General features: G+C 47.5%; 1 protein-coding gene across 1 annotated transcript in view; it reads right to left on the bottom strand.

Moving 5' to 3' along the window:
• SOX5 (SRY-box transcription factor 5) overlaps positions 1–19,521 on the bottom strand; it is a 280,976-nt gene that overhangs the window by 106,758 nt on the left and 154,697 nt on the right. The window contains exon 5 of the mRNA XM_075275477.1: positions 2,899–2,985. Within this exon, the coding sequence (XP_075131578.1) occupies positions 2,899–2,985 (87 nt within the window). The remainder of the gene's footprint in view (positions 1–2,898; positions 2,986–19,521) is intronic.

Genomic DNA, 19,521 nt, shown 5'->3' with positions numbered 1-19,521 from the left:
TGGGAGGACTGAGGCTACGGCACGTTGTCCGGTCGCCGTTTCTCCGGGCCGCGGCGCTCTCTGGGAGGACTGAGGCTCCGGCACGTTGTCTGGTCGCCGTTTCTCTGGGCCGCGGCGCTCTCTGGGAGGACTGAGGCTCCTGCACGTTGTCTGGTCGCCGTTTCATTGGTCCGCGGCGCTCTCTGGGAGGACTGAGGCTCCGGCACGTTGTCTGGTCGCCGTTTCATTGGTCCGCGGCGCTCTCTGGGAGGACTGAGGCTACGGCACGTTGTCTGGTCGCCGTTTCTCCGGGCCGCGGCGCTCTCTGGGAGGACTGAGGCTACGGCACGTTGTCTGGTTGCCGTTTTCTGGTCCGCGGCGCTCTCTGGGAGGCCTGAGGCTCCGGCACGTTGTCTGGTCGCCGTTTCTCTGGGCCGCGGCGCTCTCTGGGAGGACTGAGGCTCCTGCACGTTGTCTGGTCGCCGTTTCTTTGGTCCGCGGCACTCTCTGGGAGGACTGAGGCTCCTGCACGTTGGCTGGTCGCCGTTTCATTGGTCCGCGGCGCTCTCTGGGAGGACTGAGGCTACGGCACGTTGTCTGGTCGCCGTTTCTCCAGGCCGCGGCGCTCTCTGGGAGGCCTGAGTCTACGGCACGTTGTCTGGTCGCCGTTTCTCCGGGCCGCGGCGCTCTCTGGGAGGACTGAGGCGCCGGCACGTTGTCTGGTCGCCGTTTCTTTGGTCCGTGGCGCTCTCTGGGAGGCCTGAGGCTACGGCACATTGTCTGGTCGCCGTTTCTCTGGGCCGTGGCGCTCTCTGGGAGGACTGAGGCTCCGGCACGTTGTCTGGTCGCCGTTTCTCTGGGCCGCGGCGCTCTCTGGGAGGACTGAGGCTACGGCACGTTGTCTGGTCGCCGTTTCTCCGGGCCGCGGCGCTCTCTGGGAGGACTGAGGCTCCGGCACGTTGTCTGGTCGCCGTTTCTCTGGGCCGCGGCGCTCTCTGGGAGGACTGAGGCTCCTGCACGTTGTCTGGTCGCCGTTTCTTTGGTCCGTGGCGCTCTCTGGGAGGCCTGAGGCTCCGGCACGTTGTCTGGTCGCCGTTTCTCCGGGCCGCGGCGCTCTCTGGGAGGACTGAGGCTCCGGCAAGTTGTCTGGTTGCCGTTTTCTGGTCCGCGGCGCTCTCTGGGAGGCCTGAGGCTCCGGCACGTTGTCTGGTCGCCGTTTCTCTGGGCCGCGGCGCTCTCTGGGAGGACTGAGGCTCCTGCACGTTGTCTGGTCGCCGTTTCATTGGTCCGCGGCGCTCTCTGGGAGGACTGAGGCTCCGGCACGTTGTCTGGTCGCCGTTTCTCTGGGCCGCGGCGCTCTCTGGGAGGACTGAGGCTCCTGCACGTTGTCTGGTCGCCGTTTCATTGGTCCGCAGCGCTCTCTGGGAGGACTGAGGCTCCGGCACGTTGTCTGGTCGCCGTTTCATTGGTCCGCGGCGCTCTCTGGGAGGACTGAGGCTCCGGCACGTTGTCTGGTCGCCGTTTCTTTGGTCCGCGGCACTCTCTGGGAGGACTGAGGCTACGGCACGTTGTCTGGTCGCCGTTTCTCCAGGCCGCGGCGCTCTCTGGGAGGCCTGAGGCTACGGCACGTTGTCTGGTCGCCGTTTTTCCGGGCCGCGGCGCTCTCTGGGAGGACTGAGGCTCCGGCGCGTTGTCTTGCTCAGTTTTTCCAGAAATTGTTAGTTTTCCAGAGAGAAGTAAAAATACCTAAGAGTTGCGAGTCTCCCGGAGTGGAATGAAGGTGCAGGCTTGTGCGGGTACCTGGGCGGACGCGGCGGCGGTCGGCGCTGCAGAGAATAGAAGCCTTTGTTACATGGCGGCGAGGGTCAGACGGCTGAACGTAAACATGGCCCCTGTTGTCTCACCAAATACAGCTGCGCCACATCTGAATCCCCCTTTGTCCGGCCGCGGTGGCACAAACCTGTCATTCTTCTGCTGGAAATACCCCGAACTCACAAGGATCCTATAAGTCAAATTAATCTCCCCCCAGAGGGCAGGACCCCCCCCTTCCCCCAGGGGGCAGCACTAATTACCTCCCCCCTGATTGCAAACCTCACACCAACAATGGACAATAATGGCCGCTGTCACAGGAACAATAAACCAGCGCTTGTTTTCACAGCTTTCTGCCAAACCTCAGCACACTGCTCCACTGTCTGACTACCCCAGACCCCTAATCATAGCCCCCTCCCCCCCCAGACACCTAGGAGGGTCACTGACCCTGCCGTCTGGAGGATATATAGGAGCAGCAGGAGGGCATAGGTATACGCACTCAGCTCCTTCTCTTCTCATTGTGTCAGTCTTCACTGTAGTTCTGGAATTCTATTCAATAATTTTATGACTTGTGGGGCAACACCAGGTGACTGTGATAAACCAACATGGAGCGGATGGTATGATCCAGTCCGCCCCTGTGCAAATGAGACAGACCGGACCGGCCCCTATGGAGAATCTCATACAATTTATATACAATATATCCACAGTTCATGCAGAGGTCAAGATAAATCAACAAAGGGGGACTCTGAATAATTGTGACCCCCAAATCTGTAAGCTCCTCCCCCTGTGTAGTCGTAGTCACAGCATGAAAGTCTCTGACTCTAATACTTGGCCTTTAATTTCCTGACAACTCTTTACCCACCGCAGATGTTTTCATGTAACCCCTCAGCCCCGCCCCTGAGGTACATGAGACACATTGAAGATACACAAATTCCCACTTTCAGAAGAATCATCAGTGTAAGGTCGAGGAACAATCACTCATCATCTCCCAATCGTCTAAGTCACCAACTAACTGCTACAAGCAAGAGGAAGTGACAGAACATTATACAGATGATACAATGTAACGAGGGACCCGAGAGCTGCTGCTCCCTGTTATCAGCCGGCCCTTACCTTTAATGTCGCCCAGGTTCCCTGAGCCCATAGCCAGGAGCTTGTCCTTCCAGTCCTTGGACAGAAGCTTCTCGATGCTGGGGGTGTCTGCAAGGACAGAAAGAAAGACAATGTAACGGGGACCGTAAACTGATCGCTACAATGTATCAACTGACCATAAACATATCAATACAATGTATCAACTGATCAAAAACATCAATACAATGTATCAACTGATCAAAAATAGATCGCTATAATGTATCAACTGATTATAAATAGATTGTTACATGATTATAAATAGATTGTTACAATGTATCAACTGTTCATAAACAGATCACTACAATAAATCAACAGGTCATGAAGATATTGTTACAATGTACCAAAGTAGCATAAATAGATCGCTACAAAGTATTAACTGATCGCAAAGATATTGTTACAATGTATCATAAATAGATCGCTACCATGTATCACCAGATTGCAATGATCTTGCTACAATGTATCAGGAAGGCTCCCAGTGAGGTTTATTAATCGCTGATGTCTGGATCTGGTCTTACTGGACGGCCATAGAATTGTCTCCTCACCTCGGTCCCCTGACTCCGCGCCCCCTCCGCAGGGTGTTCCCCTTTAAGGGGGGGTTCTGTCACTTCTTATTTGCCACACTAGATATAATAACCGTATTGTCGCTGGCGGATGTTACGCTGTCCTGCCATATTGACATTCCGCTCTCATAGTTTTGACCCTCGTTGTCTTTATTTTTTCCATCGCGCTGCGTCCAAACGTTATTCAAATGTGGAGTAGAAGTGATGGGTGTAATTGTACCCTGGTGCTGGCGCTGAGACACCTGACAATCACCGCCGCTCTCAAATCCGTCATTACCACTTCGCCATTCAGAAAGAAAATAGAGTGAGGAAGATAAGTGGCCCGAAACGTCTTGGCCTAACCACCACCATTACACACACCAGCCTACTGAAGAACATGGCAGCCACTCCGAGGTGAAGAACGCAAGATTATCATCAATATCAGGCTCCGCCCCCTGCGCAGACGCCATATGATATAGAAAGGGTTAACTAAATCTGAACCCTTAAGACTGTCGCCCATCAATATCACCAAAATAGTTCTCTCTCCATCCAGGCAAAGGAGTTCGTGGAGCTGCTGTATCTAAGCCACTCATGTGATACTGTATACTGAGCTGTGTATCTAATCCTATCCTGTGTGATACTGTATACTGAGCTGTATCTAAGCCACTCATGTGATACTGTATACTGAGCTGTGTATCTAATCCTATCCTGTGTGATACTGTATACTGAGCTGTGTATCTAATCCTATCCTGTGTGATACTGTATACTGAGCTGTGTATCTAATCCTATCCTGTGTGATACTGTATACTGAGCTGTGTATCTAATCCTATCCTGTGTGATACTGTATACTGAGCTGTGTATCTAATCCTATCCTGTGTGATACTGTATACTGAGCTGTGTATCTAATCCTATCCTGTGTGATACTGTATACTGAGCTGTGTATCTAAGCCGCTCGTGTGATACTGTATACTGAGCTGCTGTATCTAATCCTATCCTGGTGATACTGTATACTGAGCCGTGTATCTAATCCTATCCTGTGTGATACTGTATACTGAGCTGTATCTAATCCTATCCTGTGTGATACTGTATACTGAGCCGTGTATCTAATCCTATCCTGTGTGATACTGTATACTGAGCCGTGTATCTAATCCTATCCTGTGTGATACTGTATACTGAGCTGTGTATCTAATCCTATTCTGTGTGATACTGTATACTGAGCTGTGTATCTAATCCTATCCTGTGTGATACTGTATACTGAGCTGTGTATCTAATCCTATCCCGTGTGATACTGTATACTGAGCTGTATCTAATCCTATCCTGTGTGATACTGTATACTGAGCCGTGTATCTAATCCTATCCTGTGTGATACTGTATACTGAGCCGTGTATCTAATCCTATCCTGTGTGATACTGTATACTGAGCTGTGTATCTAATCCTATCCCGTGTGATACTGTATACTGAGCTGTATCTAATCCTATCCTGTGTGATACTGTATACTGAGCCGTGTATCTAATCCTATCCTGTGTGATACTGTATACTGAGCTGTGTATCTAATCCTCTCCTGTGTGATACTGTATACTGAGCTGTGTATCTAATCCTATCCTGTGTGATACTGTATACTGAGCTGTGTATCTAATCCTATCCCCTGTGATACTGTATACTGAGCCGTGTATCTAATCCTATCCTGTGTGATACTGTATACTGAGCCGTGTATCTAATCCTATCCTGTGTGATACTGTATACTGAGATGTATCTAATCCTATCCTGTGTGATACTGTATACTGAGCTGTGTATCTAATCCTATCCTGTGTGATACTGTATACTGTGCTGTGTATCTAATCCTATCCTGTGTGATACTGTATACTGAGCCGTGTATCTAATCCTATCCTGTGTGATACTGTATACTGAGCGGTGTATCTAATCCTATCCCCTGTGATACTGTATACTGAGCTGTGTATCTAATCCTATCCTGTGTGATACTGTATACTGAGCTGTGTATCTAATCCTATCCTGTGTGATACTGTATACTGAGCCGTGTATCTAATCCTATCCTGTGTGATACTGTATACCGAGCTGTGTATCTAATCCTATCCTGTGTGATACTGTATACTGAGCTGTGTATCTAATCCTATCCTGTGTGATACTGTATACTGAGCTGTGTATCTAATCCTATCCTGTGTGATACTGTATACTGAGCTGTGTATCTAATCCTATCCTGTGTGATACTGTATACCGAGCTGTGTATCTAATCCTATCCTGTGTGATACTGTATACTGAGCTGTGTATCTAATCCTATCCTGTGTGATACTGTATACTGAGCTGTGTATCTAATCCTATCCTGTGTGATACTGTATACTGAGCTGTGTATCTAATCCTATCCTGTGTGATACTGTGTACTGCGCTGTGTATCTAATCCTATCCTGTGTGATACTGTATACTGAGCTGTGTATCTAATCCTATCCTGTGTGATACTGTATACTGAGCTGTGTATCTAATCCTATCCTGTGTGATACTGTGTACTGCGCTGTGTATCTAATCCTATCCTGTGTGATACTGTATACTGAGCTGTGTATCTAATCCTATCCTGTGTGATACTGTATACTGAGCTGTGTATCTAATCCTATCCTGTGTGATACTGTATACTGCGCTGTGTATCTAATCCTATCCTGTGTGATACTGTATACTGAGCTGTATCTAATCCTATCCTGTGTGATACTGTATACTGAGCTGTGTATCTAATCCTATCCTGTGTGATACTGTGTACTGCGCTGTGTATCTAATCCTATCCTGTGTGATACTGTATACTGAGCCGTGTATCTAATCCTATCCTGTGTGATACTGTATACTGAGCTGTGTATCTAATCCTATCCTGTGTGATACTGTATACTGAGCCGTGTATCTAATCCTATCCTGTGTGATACTGTATACTGAGCTGTGTATCTAATCCTATCCTGTGTGATACTGTATACTGAGCTGTGTATCTAATCCTATCCTGTGTGATACTGTATACTGAGCTGTGTATCTAATCCTATCCTGTGTGATACTGTATACTGAGCTGTATCTAATCCTATCCTGTGTGATACTGTATACTGAGCTGTGTATCTAATCCTATCCTGTGTGATACTGTATACTGAGCTGTGTATCTAATCCTATCCTGTGTGATACTGTATACTGAGCCGTGTATCTAATCCTATCCTGTGTGATACTGTATACTGAGCTGTGTATCTAATCCTATCCTGTGTGATACTGTATACTGAGCTGTGTATCTAATCCTATCCTGTGTGATACTGTATACTGAGCTGTGTATCTAATCCTATCCGGTGTGATACCGTCTGCTGTATCTAAGCCCTGATGTTTGGTATTCTGTCACTGTCCCAGGTATCGCCGCCCGCTCCGCAGACAGTTTCGGGCCTAGAACAGTTAACAGCACTTAGTGGCAGTGACCTGGGCGGTAAGTAGCCCGGATTAGTCAGCGACCGCTCCATTGTCGCCTCCTGCCTGGGGGGGCGTGCTGAATTTTACAATTGGATACATTCTCTTCCCCGGAGATACATTGTATCCAGTCTCTGGCTGAACTTCAGATCCACAATAAAGAGGTAGCGCCGATTCTTCTCTCCTCGCATCTTCAGGCGGGGGGTGAAGGGTGAAGCTAAATGTAAGGTCTGCGACGCTGCGTTCACTTATTAGAGGCCTCAGAGCTGGAAGCGTCGCAGGAATGCGGGAACACAAGTCCATTGTCAGGTGACAACCGCCCGCAGCATCACAAGAAAAGCCTTTTACTCTCCAGTCTATTGTCAGACGAGCCGGTGACAAAGCGTTCCCCCCGCGGTTAGACAAAATACTCGCCGGAGAAGAAACCGGCAGCGGCACACCGGATCACAGCAGCTTATTAGAGGGGGCCCCAGCTGAGGGTTCGTTACAATGTATCAGTGCAGACAAACTGAACCCATCAGCAACCTAAAGCTCCTGTACTGAGAGTTTGTTACAATGTATCAGTCTAGACCTGATAGACCAGAACTGCCAGGGCATGCTGGGACTTGTAGTTTTGTAAAACTGGTCTGGACCATCCTCTGTGAGGTAACGACCCGCTGCACAAACCTTTCTCCTGTTGTGTTTGTTACAATGTATCAGTCTAGGGCAGTATTCCATAATCTATGGCTATACAATAATATACTATAAGTCCCAGCATGCCCTGCCAGTTGTCCTGGGGGGTGGAAATAGCTCTTCTGTACTGGTCGTACGTTACAATGTGTCAGAGCAGGTTAAAATGATGAGTCTGAATCCACAGAGGATGCGGCTGTAACAAACCCTCAGCTGTGAGAAGAGTCAGCCTGGACGGATTGTAAAGTGACAGCGCAGAGCTGTAAGGACAGGAAAGAAATGAAAAGTATATGAGACGGATGCTGGGGTGGGAAATGGAATGGGGGGGGTAGGAATTGGGGGCCGCGTACTTATGACACATGTATTGGGGGGGGGGGGGGGAGTCGGGGGCCCCATACTTATGACACATGTATTGGGGGGGGGGGGGAGTCGGGGGCCCCATACTTATAACACATGTACTGGGGGGGGTAGGAGTCGGGGGCCCCATACTTATAACACATGTACTGGGGGGGGTAGGAGTCGGGGGCCCCATACTTATAACACATGTACTGGGGGGGGGGGTAGGAGTCGGGGGCCCCATACTTATAACACATGTACTGGGGGGGGGAGGAGTCGGGGGCCCAATACTTATAACACATGTATTGGGGGGGGTAGGAGTCGGGGGCCCCATACTTATAACACATGTACTGGGGGGGGAGGAGTCGGGGGCCCCATACTTATAACACATGTACTGGGGGGGTAGGAGTCGGGGGCCCCATACTTATAACACATGTACTGGGGGGGGTAGGAGTCGGGGGCCCCATACTTATAACATATGCACATGGGGGGTTCACAAAGTCCTGAGTGGCCCCTGACCGGGCCCCGGTGCCTCCATTACATACAATAAGAATGAGTCAGGCATGAGCAGCCGATTGGGGGACATTGCGCAGAATGGCGCAGCGCCACATTTATCGGAGATCGCTCTCCATGGCTGAACAATAAGAGCCTCAATTTGGAAGCACTTACGTCTCGCTTATGTCTCTCGCTGGAAGCCGCGCTCTAACTTCTTGGTATAATAATCTTGGCAATAACACTGCAGTGAGCAGTTAAGCCTCAGACTATCGGATAGCGGCAGCGAGAGCGACACGGCGAGGAAGAAACGACCGCGGAGATGTGAGACAGGCGCAGAGACAAGGGATTAAGGGGCAGCCATTGTACTGCACTTCAGTCACTGTTCTTACGTCACTCTGAAATGGCTGATAACAGGGAGCAATAGCTTGTCTTCAATCTGCACAGCAAAGTGACAAAGTCTGAAATCCCGCAGTCTGCATTAGGTCCAATCGTGAGAGCAGCCCCATGTGCAGCCATAGTAACAGACAGCAAACAATCCCTGTGTAGTCAGAGCCCGCACTCACATCTCCTGCTAATCGTCCTCACTATCATCAACAGTAAGACATGTCAGGAGAGGAGAGGCCGACTGTAGGACAGGGGAATACAATCTATTACTATCTGTTATCAGCCATGTCAGGAGGGGAGAGGCCGACTGTAGGACAGGGGAATACAATCTATTACTATCTGTTATCAGCCATGTCAGGAGAGGAGAGGCCGACTGTAGGACAGGGGAATACAATCTATTACTATCTGTTATCAGCCATGTCAGGAAAGGAGAGGCCGACTGTAGGACAGGGGAATACAATCTATTACTATCTGTTATCAGCCATGTCAGGAGAGGAGAGGCCGACTGTAGGACAGGGGAATACAATCTATTACTATCTGTTATCAGCCATGTCAGGAGAGGAGAGGCCGACTGTAGGACAGGGGAATACAATCTATTACTATCTGTTATCAGCCATGTCAGGAGAGGAGAGGCCGACTGTAGGACAGGAGAATACAATCTATTACTATCTGTTATCAGCCATGTCAGGAGAGGAGAGGCCGACTGTAGGACAGGGGAATACAATCTACTACTATCTGTTATCAGCCATGTCAGGAGAGGAGAGGCCGACTGTAGGACAGGAGAATACAATCTATTACTATCTGTTATCAGCCATGTCAGGAGAGGAGAGGCCGACTGTAGGACAGGGGAATACAATCTATTACTATCTGGTATCAGCCATGTCAGGAGAGGAGAGGCCGACTGTAGGACAGGGGAATACAATCTATTACTATCTGTTATCAGCCATGTCAGGAGAGGAGAGGCCGACTGTAGGACAGGGGAATACAATCTATTACTATCTGTTATCAGCCATGTCAGGAGAGACCGACTGTAGGACAGGAGAATACAATCTATTACTATCTGTTATCAGCCATGTCAGGAAAGGAGAGACCGACTGTAGGACAGGGGAATACAATCTATTACTATCTGTTATCAGCCATGTCAGGAAAGGAGAGGCCGACTGTAGGACAGGGGAATACAATCTATTACTATCTGTTATCAGCCATGTCAGGAGAGGAGAGGCCGACTGTAGGACAGGGGAATACAATCTATTACTATCTGTTATCAGCCATGTCAGGAGAGGAGAGGCCGACTGTAGGACAGGGGAATACAATCTATTACTATCTGTTATCAGCCATGTCAGGAGAGGAGAGGCCGACTGTAGGACAGGGGAATACAATCTATTACTATCTGTTATCAGCCATGTCAGGAGAGGAGAGGCCGACTGTAGGACAGGAGAATACAATCTATTACTATCTGTTATCAGCCATGTCAGGAGAGGAGAGGCCGACTGTAGGACAGGGGAATACAATCTATTACTATCTGGTATCAGCCATGTCAGGAGAGGAGAGGCCGACTGTAGGACAGGGGAATACAATCTATTACTATCTGTTATCAGCCATGTCAGGAAAGGAGAGACCGACTGTAGGACAGGGGAATACAATCTATTACTATCTGTTATCAGCCATGTCAGGAGAGGAGAGGCCGACTGTAGGACAGGGGAATACAATCTATTACTATCTGTTATCAGCCATGTCAGGAGAGGAGAGGCCGACTGTAGGACAGGGGAATACAATCTATTACTATCTGTTATCAGCCATGTCAGGAGGGGAGAGGCCGACTGTAGGACAGGGGAATACAATCTATTACTATCTGTTATCAGCCATGTCAGGAGAGGAGAGGCCGACTGTAGGACAGGGGAATACAATCTATTACTATCTGTTATCAGCCATGTCAGGAGAGGAGAGGCCGACTGTAGGACAGGGGAATACAATCTATTACTATCTGTTATCAGCCATGTCAGGAGAGGAGAGGCCGACTGTAGGACAGGGGAATACAATCTATTACTATCTGTTATCAGCCATGTCAGGAGAGACCGACTGTAGGACAGGAGAATACAATCTATTACTATCTGTTATCAGCCATGTCAGGAGAGGAGAGGCCGACTGTAGGACAGGGGAATACAATCTATTACTATCTGTTATCAGCCATGTCAGGAGAGGAGAGGCCGACTGTAGGACAGGGGAATACAATCTATTACTATCTGTTATCAGCCATGTCAGGAGAGGAGAGGCCGACTGTAGGACAGGGGAATACAATCTATTACTATCTGTTATCAGCCATGTCAGGAGAGACCGACTGTAGGACAGGGGAATACAATCTATTACTATCTGTTATCAGCCATGTCAGGAGAGGAGAGGCCGACTGTAGGACAGGGGAATACAATCTATTACTATATGTTATCAGCCATGTCAGGAGAGGAGAGGCCGACTGTAGGACAGGGGAATACAATCTATTACTATCTGTTATCAGCCATGTCAGGAGAGGAGAGGCCGACTGTAGGACAGGGGAATACAATCTATTACTATCTGTTATCAGCCATGTCAGGAGAGGAGAGGCCGACTGTAGGACAGGGGAATACAATCTATTACTATCTGTTATCAGCCATGTCAGGAGAGGAGAGGCCGACTGTAGGACAGGAGAATACAATCTATTACTATCTGTTATCAGCCATGTCAGGAGAGACCGACTGTAGGACAGGGGAATACAATCTATTACTATCTGTTATCAGCCATGTCAGGAGAGGAGAGGCCGACTGTAGGACAGGAGAATACAATCTATTACTATCTGTTATCAGCCATGTCAGGAGAGACCGACTGTAGGACAGGGGAATACAATCTATTACTATCTGTTATCAGCCATGTCAGGAGAGGAGAGGCCGACTGTAGGACAGGGGAATACAATCTATTACTATCTGTCATCAGCCATGTCAGGAGGGGAGAGGCCGACTGTAGGACAGGGGAATACAATCTATTACTATCTGTTATCAGCCATGTCAGGAGAGGAGAGGCCGACTGTAGGACAGGAGAATACAATCTATTACTATCTGTTATCAGCCATGTCAGGAGAGGCCGACTGTAGGACAGGGGAATACAATCTATTACTATCTGTTATCAGCCATGTCAGGAGGGGAGAGGCCGACTGTAGGACAGGAGAATACAATCTATTACTATCTGTTATCAGCCATGTCAGGAGAGGAGAGGCCGACTGTAGGACCGGGGAATACAATCTATTACTATCTGTCATCAGCCATGTCAGGAGAGGAGAGGCCGACTGTAGGACAGGAGAATACAATCTATTACTATCTGTTATCAGCCATGTCAGGAGGGGAGAGGCCGACTGTAGGACAGGGGAATACAATCTATTACTATCTGTTATCAGCCATGTCAGGAGAGGAGAGGCCGACTGTAGGACAGGAGAATACAATCTATTACTATCTGTTATCAGCCATGTCAGGAGAGGCCGACTGTAGGACAGGAGAATACAATCTATTACTATCTGTTATCAGATATGTCAGGAGGGGAGAGGCCGACTGTAGGACAGGGGAATACAATCTATTACTATCTGTTATCAGCCATGTCAGGAGAGGAGAGGCCGACTGTAGGACAGGAGAATACAATCTATTACTATCTGTTATCAGCCATGTCAGGAGGGGAGAGGCCGACTGTAGGACAGGGGAATACAATCTATTACTATCTGTTATCAGCCATGTCAGGAGAGGCCGACTGTAGGACAGGGGAATACAATCTATTACTATCTGTTATCAGCCATGTCAGGAGAGGAGAGGCCGACTGTAGGACCGGGGAATACAATCTATTACTATCTGTTATCAGCCATGTCAGGAGAGGCCGACTGTAGGACAGGAGAATACAATCTATTACTATCTGTTATCAGCCATGTCAGGAGAGGAGAGGCCGACTGTAGGACAGGGGAATACAATCTATTACTATCTGTTATCAGCCATGTCAGGAGAGGCCGACTGTAGGACAGGGGAATACAATCTATTACTATCTGTTATCAGCCATGTCAGGAGAGGAGAGGCCGACTGTAGGACAGGGGAATACAATCTATTACTATCTGTTATCAGCCATGTCAGGAGAGGAGAGGCCGACTGTAGGACAGGGGAATACAATCTATTACTATCTGTTATCAGCCATGTCAGGAGAGGAGAGGCCGACTGTAGGACAGGAGAATACAATCTATTACTATCTGTTATCAGCCATGTCAGGAGAGACCGACTGTAGGACAGGGGAATACAATCTATTACTATCTGTTATCAGCCATGTCAGGAGAGGAGAGGCCGACTGTAGGACAGGAGAATACAATCTATTACTATCTGTTATCAGCCATGTCAGGAGAGACCGACTGTAGGACAGGGGAATACAATCTATTACTATCTGTTATCAGCCATGTCAGGAGAGGAGAGGCCGACTGTAGGACCGGGGAATACAATCTATTACTATCTGTTATCAGCCATGTCAGGAGAGGCCGACTGTAGGACAGGAGAATACAATCTATTACTATCTGTTATCAGCCATGTCAGGAGAGGAGAGGCCGACTGTAGGACAGGGGAATACAATCTATTACTATCTGTTATCAGCCATGTCAGGAGAGGCCGACTGTAGGACAGGGGAATACAATCTATTACTATCTGTTATCAGCCATGTCAGGAGAGGAGAGGCCGACTGTAGGACAGGAGAATACAATCTATTACTATCTGTTATCAGCCATGTCAGGAGGGGAGAGGCCGACTGTAGGACAGGGGAATACAATCTATTACTATCTGTTATCAGCCATGTCAGGAGAGGCCGACTGTAGGACAGGAGAATACAATCTATTACTATCTGTTATCAGCCATGTCAGGAGGGGAGAGGCCGACTGTAGGACAGGGGAATACAATCTATTACTATCTGTTATCAGCCATGTCAGGAGAGGAGAGGCCAACTGTAGGACAGGGGAATACAATCTATTACTATCTGTTATCTGCCATGTCAGGAGAGGAGAGGCCGACTGTAGGACAGGGGAATACAATCTATTACTATCTGTTATCTGCCATGTCAGGAGAGGAGAGGCCAACTGTAGGACAGGGGAATACAATCTATTACTATCTGTTATCTGCCATGTCAGGAGAGGAGAGGCCGACTGTAGGACAGGAGAATACAATCTATTACTATCTGTTATCAGCCATGTCAGGAGAGGAGAGGCCGACTGTAGGACAGAGCAATACAATCTATTACTATCTGTTATCAGCCATGTCAGGAGAGGCCGACTGTAGGACAGGGGAATACAATCTATTACTATCTGTTATCAGCCATGTCAGGAGAGGAGAGGCCGACTGTAGGACAGAGCAATACAATCTATTACTATCTGTTATCAGCCATGTCAGGAGAGGCCGACTGTAGGACAGGGGAATACAATCTATTACTATCTGTTATCAGCCATGTCAGGAGGGGAAAGGCCGACTGTAGGACAAGGGAATACAATCTATTACTATCTGTTATCAGCCATGTCAGGAGAGGAGAGGCCGACTGTAGGACAGGAGAATACAATCTATTACTATCTGTTATCAGCCATGTCAGGAGAGGAGAGGCCGACTGTAGGACAGGGGAATACAATCTATTACTATCTGTTATCAGCCATGTCAGGAGAGGAGAGGCCGACTGTAGGACAGGGGAATACAATCTATTACTATCTGTTATCAGCCATGTCAGGAGAGGAGAGGCCGACTGTAGGACAGGAGAATACAATCTATTACTATCTGTTATCAGCCATGTCAGGAGAGGCCGACTGTAGGACAGGGGAATACAATCTATTACTATCTGTTATCAGCCATGTCAGGAGAGGAGAGGCCGACTGTAGGACAGGAGAATACAATCTATTACTATCTGTTATCAGCCATGTCAGGAGAGGCCGACTGTAGGACAGGGGAATACAATCTATTACTATCTGTTATCAGCCATGTCAGGAGAGGAGAGGCCGACTGTAGGACAGGGGAATACAATCTATTACTATCTGTTATCAGCCATGTCAGGGGAGGCTGACTGTAGGACAGGGGAATACAATCTATTACTATCTGTTATCAGCCATGTCAGGAGAGGAGAGGCCGACTGTAGGACAGGGGAATACAATCTATTACTATCTGTTATCAGCCATGTCAGGAGAGGAGAGGCCGACTGTAGGACAGGGGAATACAATCTATTACTATCTGTTATCAGCCATGTCAGGAGAGGAGAGGCCGACTGTAGGACAGGGGAATACAATCTATTACTATCTGTTATCAGCCATGTCAGGAGAGGAGAGGCCGACTGTAGGACAGGGGAATACAATCTATTACTATCTGTTATCAGCCATGTCAGGAGAGGCCGACTGTAGGACAGGGGAATACAATCTATTACTATCTGTTATCAGCCATGTCAGGAGGGGAGAGGCCGACTGTAGGACAGGGGAATACAATCTATTACTATCTGTTATCAGCCATGTCAGGAGAGGAGAGGCCGACTGTAGGACAGGGGAATACAATCTATTACTATCTGTTATCAGCCATGTCAGGAGAGGAGAGGCCGACTGTAGGACAGGAGAATACAATCTATTACTATCTGTTATCAGCCATGTCAGGAGAGGCCGACTGTAGGACAGGGGAATACAATCTATTACTATCTGTTATCAGCCATGTCAGGAGAGGAGAGGCCGACTGTAGGACAGGGGAATACAATCTATTACTATCTGTTATCTGCCATGTCAGGAGAGGAGAGGCCGACTGTAGGACAGGGGAATACAATCTATTACTATCTGTTATCTGCCATGTCAGGAGAGGAGAGGCCGACTGTAGGACAGGGGAATACAATCTATTACTATCTGTTATCAGCCATGTCAGGAGAGGAGAGGCCGACTGTAGGACAGGAGAATACAATCTATTACTATCTGTTATCAGCCATGTCAGGAGGGGAGAGGCCGACTGTAGGACAGGAGAATACAATCTATTACTATCTGTTATCTGCCATGTCAGGAGAGGAGAGGCCGACTGTAGGACAGGGGAATACAATCTATTACTATCTGTTATCAGCCATGTCAGGAGGGGAGAGGCCGACTGTAGGACAGGGGAATACAATCTATTACTATCTGTTATCAGCCATGTCAGGAGAGGAGAGGCCGACTGTAGGACAGGGGAATACAATCTATTACTATCTGTTAACAGCCATGTCAGGAGAGGAGAGGCCGACTGTAGGACAGGGGAATACAATCTATTACTATCTGTTATCAGCCATGACAGGAGAGGAGAGGCCGACTGTAGGACAGGGGAATACAATCTATTACTATCTGTTATCAGCCATGTCAGGAGAGGAGAGGCCGACTGTAGGATAGGGGAATACAATCTATTACTATCTGTTATCAGCCATGTCAGGAGAGGCCGACTGTAGGACAGGGGAATACAATCTATTACTATCTGTTATCAGCCATGTCAGGAGAGGAGAGGCCGACTGTAGGACAGGGGAATACAATCTATTACTATCTGTTATCAGCCATGTCAGGAGAGGAGAGGCCGACTGTAGGACAGGAGAATACAATCTATTACTATCTGTTATTAGCCATGTCAGGAGAGGAGAGGCCGACTGATGTTCACTAAGGTGATGAGTGACATAAAGTGTCGCACCCCCAGTCCCCATGATCACTACTTTATGTATCAGATTTTATCCGTTCTTCTTATAACACTTCTTTTCTATTATTATCTTCAGAATTTGAGTGAGTGGCCCTTTAAAAATGTCTGAGTCTTGGATCCGGCAGCTCTCTGGCATGATAGGGGTTAACTCCGCTGTGCTGTGCGCTGTATTTACATGGTAGATCTGCCCATTTCACCCAAGTTTCTGCTCCTCACATATGCTTCCTCGCATCAGTGCCGATGGCAATGCCCACTGGTGAACGGTTTGTCCGACAGAGCCAAGTATTGTTAAAATGACACACTGGCTCCCGGCCCCCCCGCCGCCCCCCGCGCTCCCCTCCATGTGCCAAATTCTCCTAAGACTGATTCCTTCATCTGGAACAATGCAACCTGGAAAGACGAGCCAACTTTCTGCCATAGTCAAACAAACCTGGCACAGAACAAAGCAGCTCCACTCTCGGCGGCGCGGGCAGCCCATGCCGGGGAATAAAACGCATTTTCCCATCGAGGAGCTGTGACAGCTTTTAATGTGATGAAATCCCTCAGACGCAGAGAGAACGTCCCTTTAAGGGCTCATTGGCTAAAGGCGACCGCCAGGCAAAGTCACCGCAAACACGCCACTTTATCGAATGCCCTCCGAAATGCCATAACCTAAGATGGAAGGAAGACCCCAAATCATCAACAGCGAAAAATTTACATAACGGAGGAGAATGACCAAAAACATGTCGGCGGCGAGAAGTGAACCCCAAGAAGGTAGAAAATCGTAGGTGACTGCCAAATACACGACATTATAAAAATACTATAGTTCAATGGACTGTGGACAATGTCCCCTATAATAAGAACATATCCCGCGTAATAAGACCATATCCCCGTAATAAGACCATATCCCCGTAATAAGACCATATCCCCGTAATAAGACCATATCCCCGTAATAAGACCATATCCCCCGTAATAAGACCATATCCCCTGTAATAAGACCATATCCCCCGTAATAAGACCATATCCCCCGTAATAAGACCATATCCCCCGTAATAAGACCATATCCCCCGTAATAAGGCCATATCCCCCGTAATAAGGCCATATCCCCCATAATAAGGCCATATCCCCCATAATAAGGCCATATCCCCCGTAATAAGACCATATCCCCGTAATAAGACCATATCCCCCAAAATAAGACCATATCTCCGTAATAAGACCGTATCCCCGTAATAAGACCATATCCCCGTAATAAGACCATATCCCCCGTAATAGGACCATATCCCCCGTAATAAGACCATATCCCCCATAATAAGGCCATATCCCCCGTAATAAGACCATATCCCCGTAATAAGACCATATCCCCCAAAATAAGACCATATCTCCGTAATAAGACCGTATCCCCGTAATAAGACCATATCCCCGTAATAAGACCATATCCCCCGTAATAGGACCATATCCCCCGTAATAAGACCATATCCCCCAAAATAAGACCATATCCCCCGTAATAAGACCATATCCCCGTAATAAGACCATATCCCCCAAAATAAGACCATATCCCCCGTAATAAGACCATATCCCCCGTAATAAGACCATATCCCCCATAATAGGACCATATCCCCCATAATAGGACCATATCCCCCATAATAAGACCATATCCCCCGTAATAGGACCATATCCCCCGTAATAAGACCGTATCCCCGTAATAAGACCATATCCCCCGTAATAAGACCGTATCCCCGTAATAAGACCATATCCCCCGTAATAAGGCCATATCCCCCAAAATAAGACCATATCCCCCGTAATAAGACCGTATCCCCGTAATAAGACCATATCCCCCGTAATAAGGCCATATCCCCCATAATAAGACCATATCCCCCGTAATAAGACCATATCCCCCGTAATAAGACCATATCCCCCGTAATAAGACCATATCCCCCATAATAGGACCATATCCCCCATAATAAGACCATATCCCCCGATATTAAGACCATATCCCCCATAATAAGACCATATCCCCCATAATAAGACCATATCCCCCGTAATAGGACCATATCCCCCGTAATAGGACCATATCCCCCGTAATAGGAGCATATCCCCCGTAATAGGACCATATCCCCCATAATAAGACCATATCCCCCGATATTAAGACCATATCCCCCATAATAAGACCATATCCCCCATAATAAGACCATATCCCCAGATATTAAGACCATATCCCCCATAATAAGACCATATCCCCCGTAATAAGACCATATCCCCCGTAATAAGACCATATCCCCTGTAAAAAGACCATATCCCCCGTAATAAGACCATATCCCCCGTAATAAGACCATATCCCCCATAATAAGTCCATATCCGCACTACTTGAAGGTGATCTCACACGTCATACAGTAACAGAATAGATCAATTGAAATCTCCTCTCGGAAAGCAGTTAAATGCCTGCACTGGCAGCTGCCTCTCCCGGGGGTCACAAATAATCCTTTCCCGTGACAGCTGTCACCCTTAAATCACCCCCATGTGGCCTCCGACAGCTCCGACATCCTCAGATTGTTTAGAGTTTGAGATCAGATACAGTAACTTAATGAATTTAGGGGATGAAGTAAGAATTCAGACTGACAGCAGTTACATCTATCTATCTCCTATCTATCTATCTATCTATCTATCTATCTATCTATCTCCTATCTATCTATCTATCTATCTATCTATCTATCTATCTATCTATCTCCTATCTATCTATCTATCTGCTATCTATCTATCTATCTATCTATCTATCTATCTCCTATCTATCTATCTCCTATCTATCTATCTATCTATCTATCTATCTATCTCCTATCTATCTATCTATCTATCTATCTATCTATCTATCTATCTATCTCCTATCTATCTATCTCCTATCTATCTATCTATCTATCTATCTATCTATCTCCTATCTATCTATCTATCTATCTATCTATCTATCTATCTCCTATCTATCTATCTCCTATCTATCTATCTATCTATCTATCTATCTATCTATCTCCTATCTATCTATCTATCTATCTATCTATCTATCTATCTATCTCCTATCTATCTAT

This window comes from Leptodactylus fuscus, chromosome 5 (assembly GCF_031893055.1).
Source record: "Leptodactylus fuscus isolate aLepFus1 chromosome 5, aLepFus1.hap2, whole genome shotgun sequence".
Taxonomy (NCBI): domain Eukaryota; kingdom Metazoa; phylum Chordata; class Amphibia; order Anura; family Leptodactylidae; genus Leptodactylus; species Leptodactylus fuscus.
This window is presented reverse-complemented; position numbering and strand designations above follow the sequence as displayed.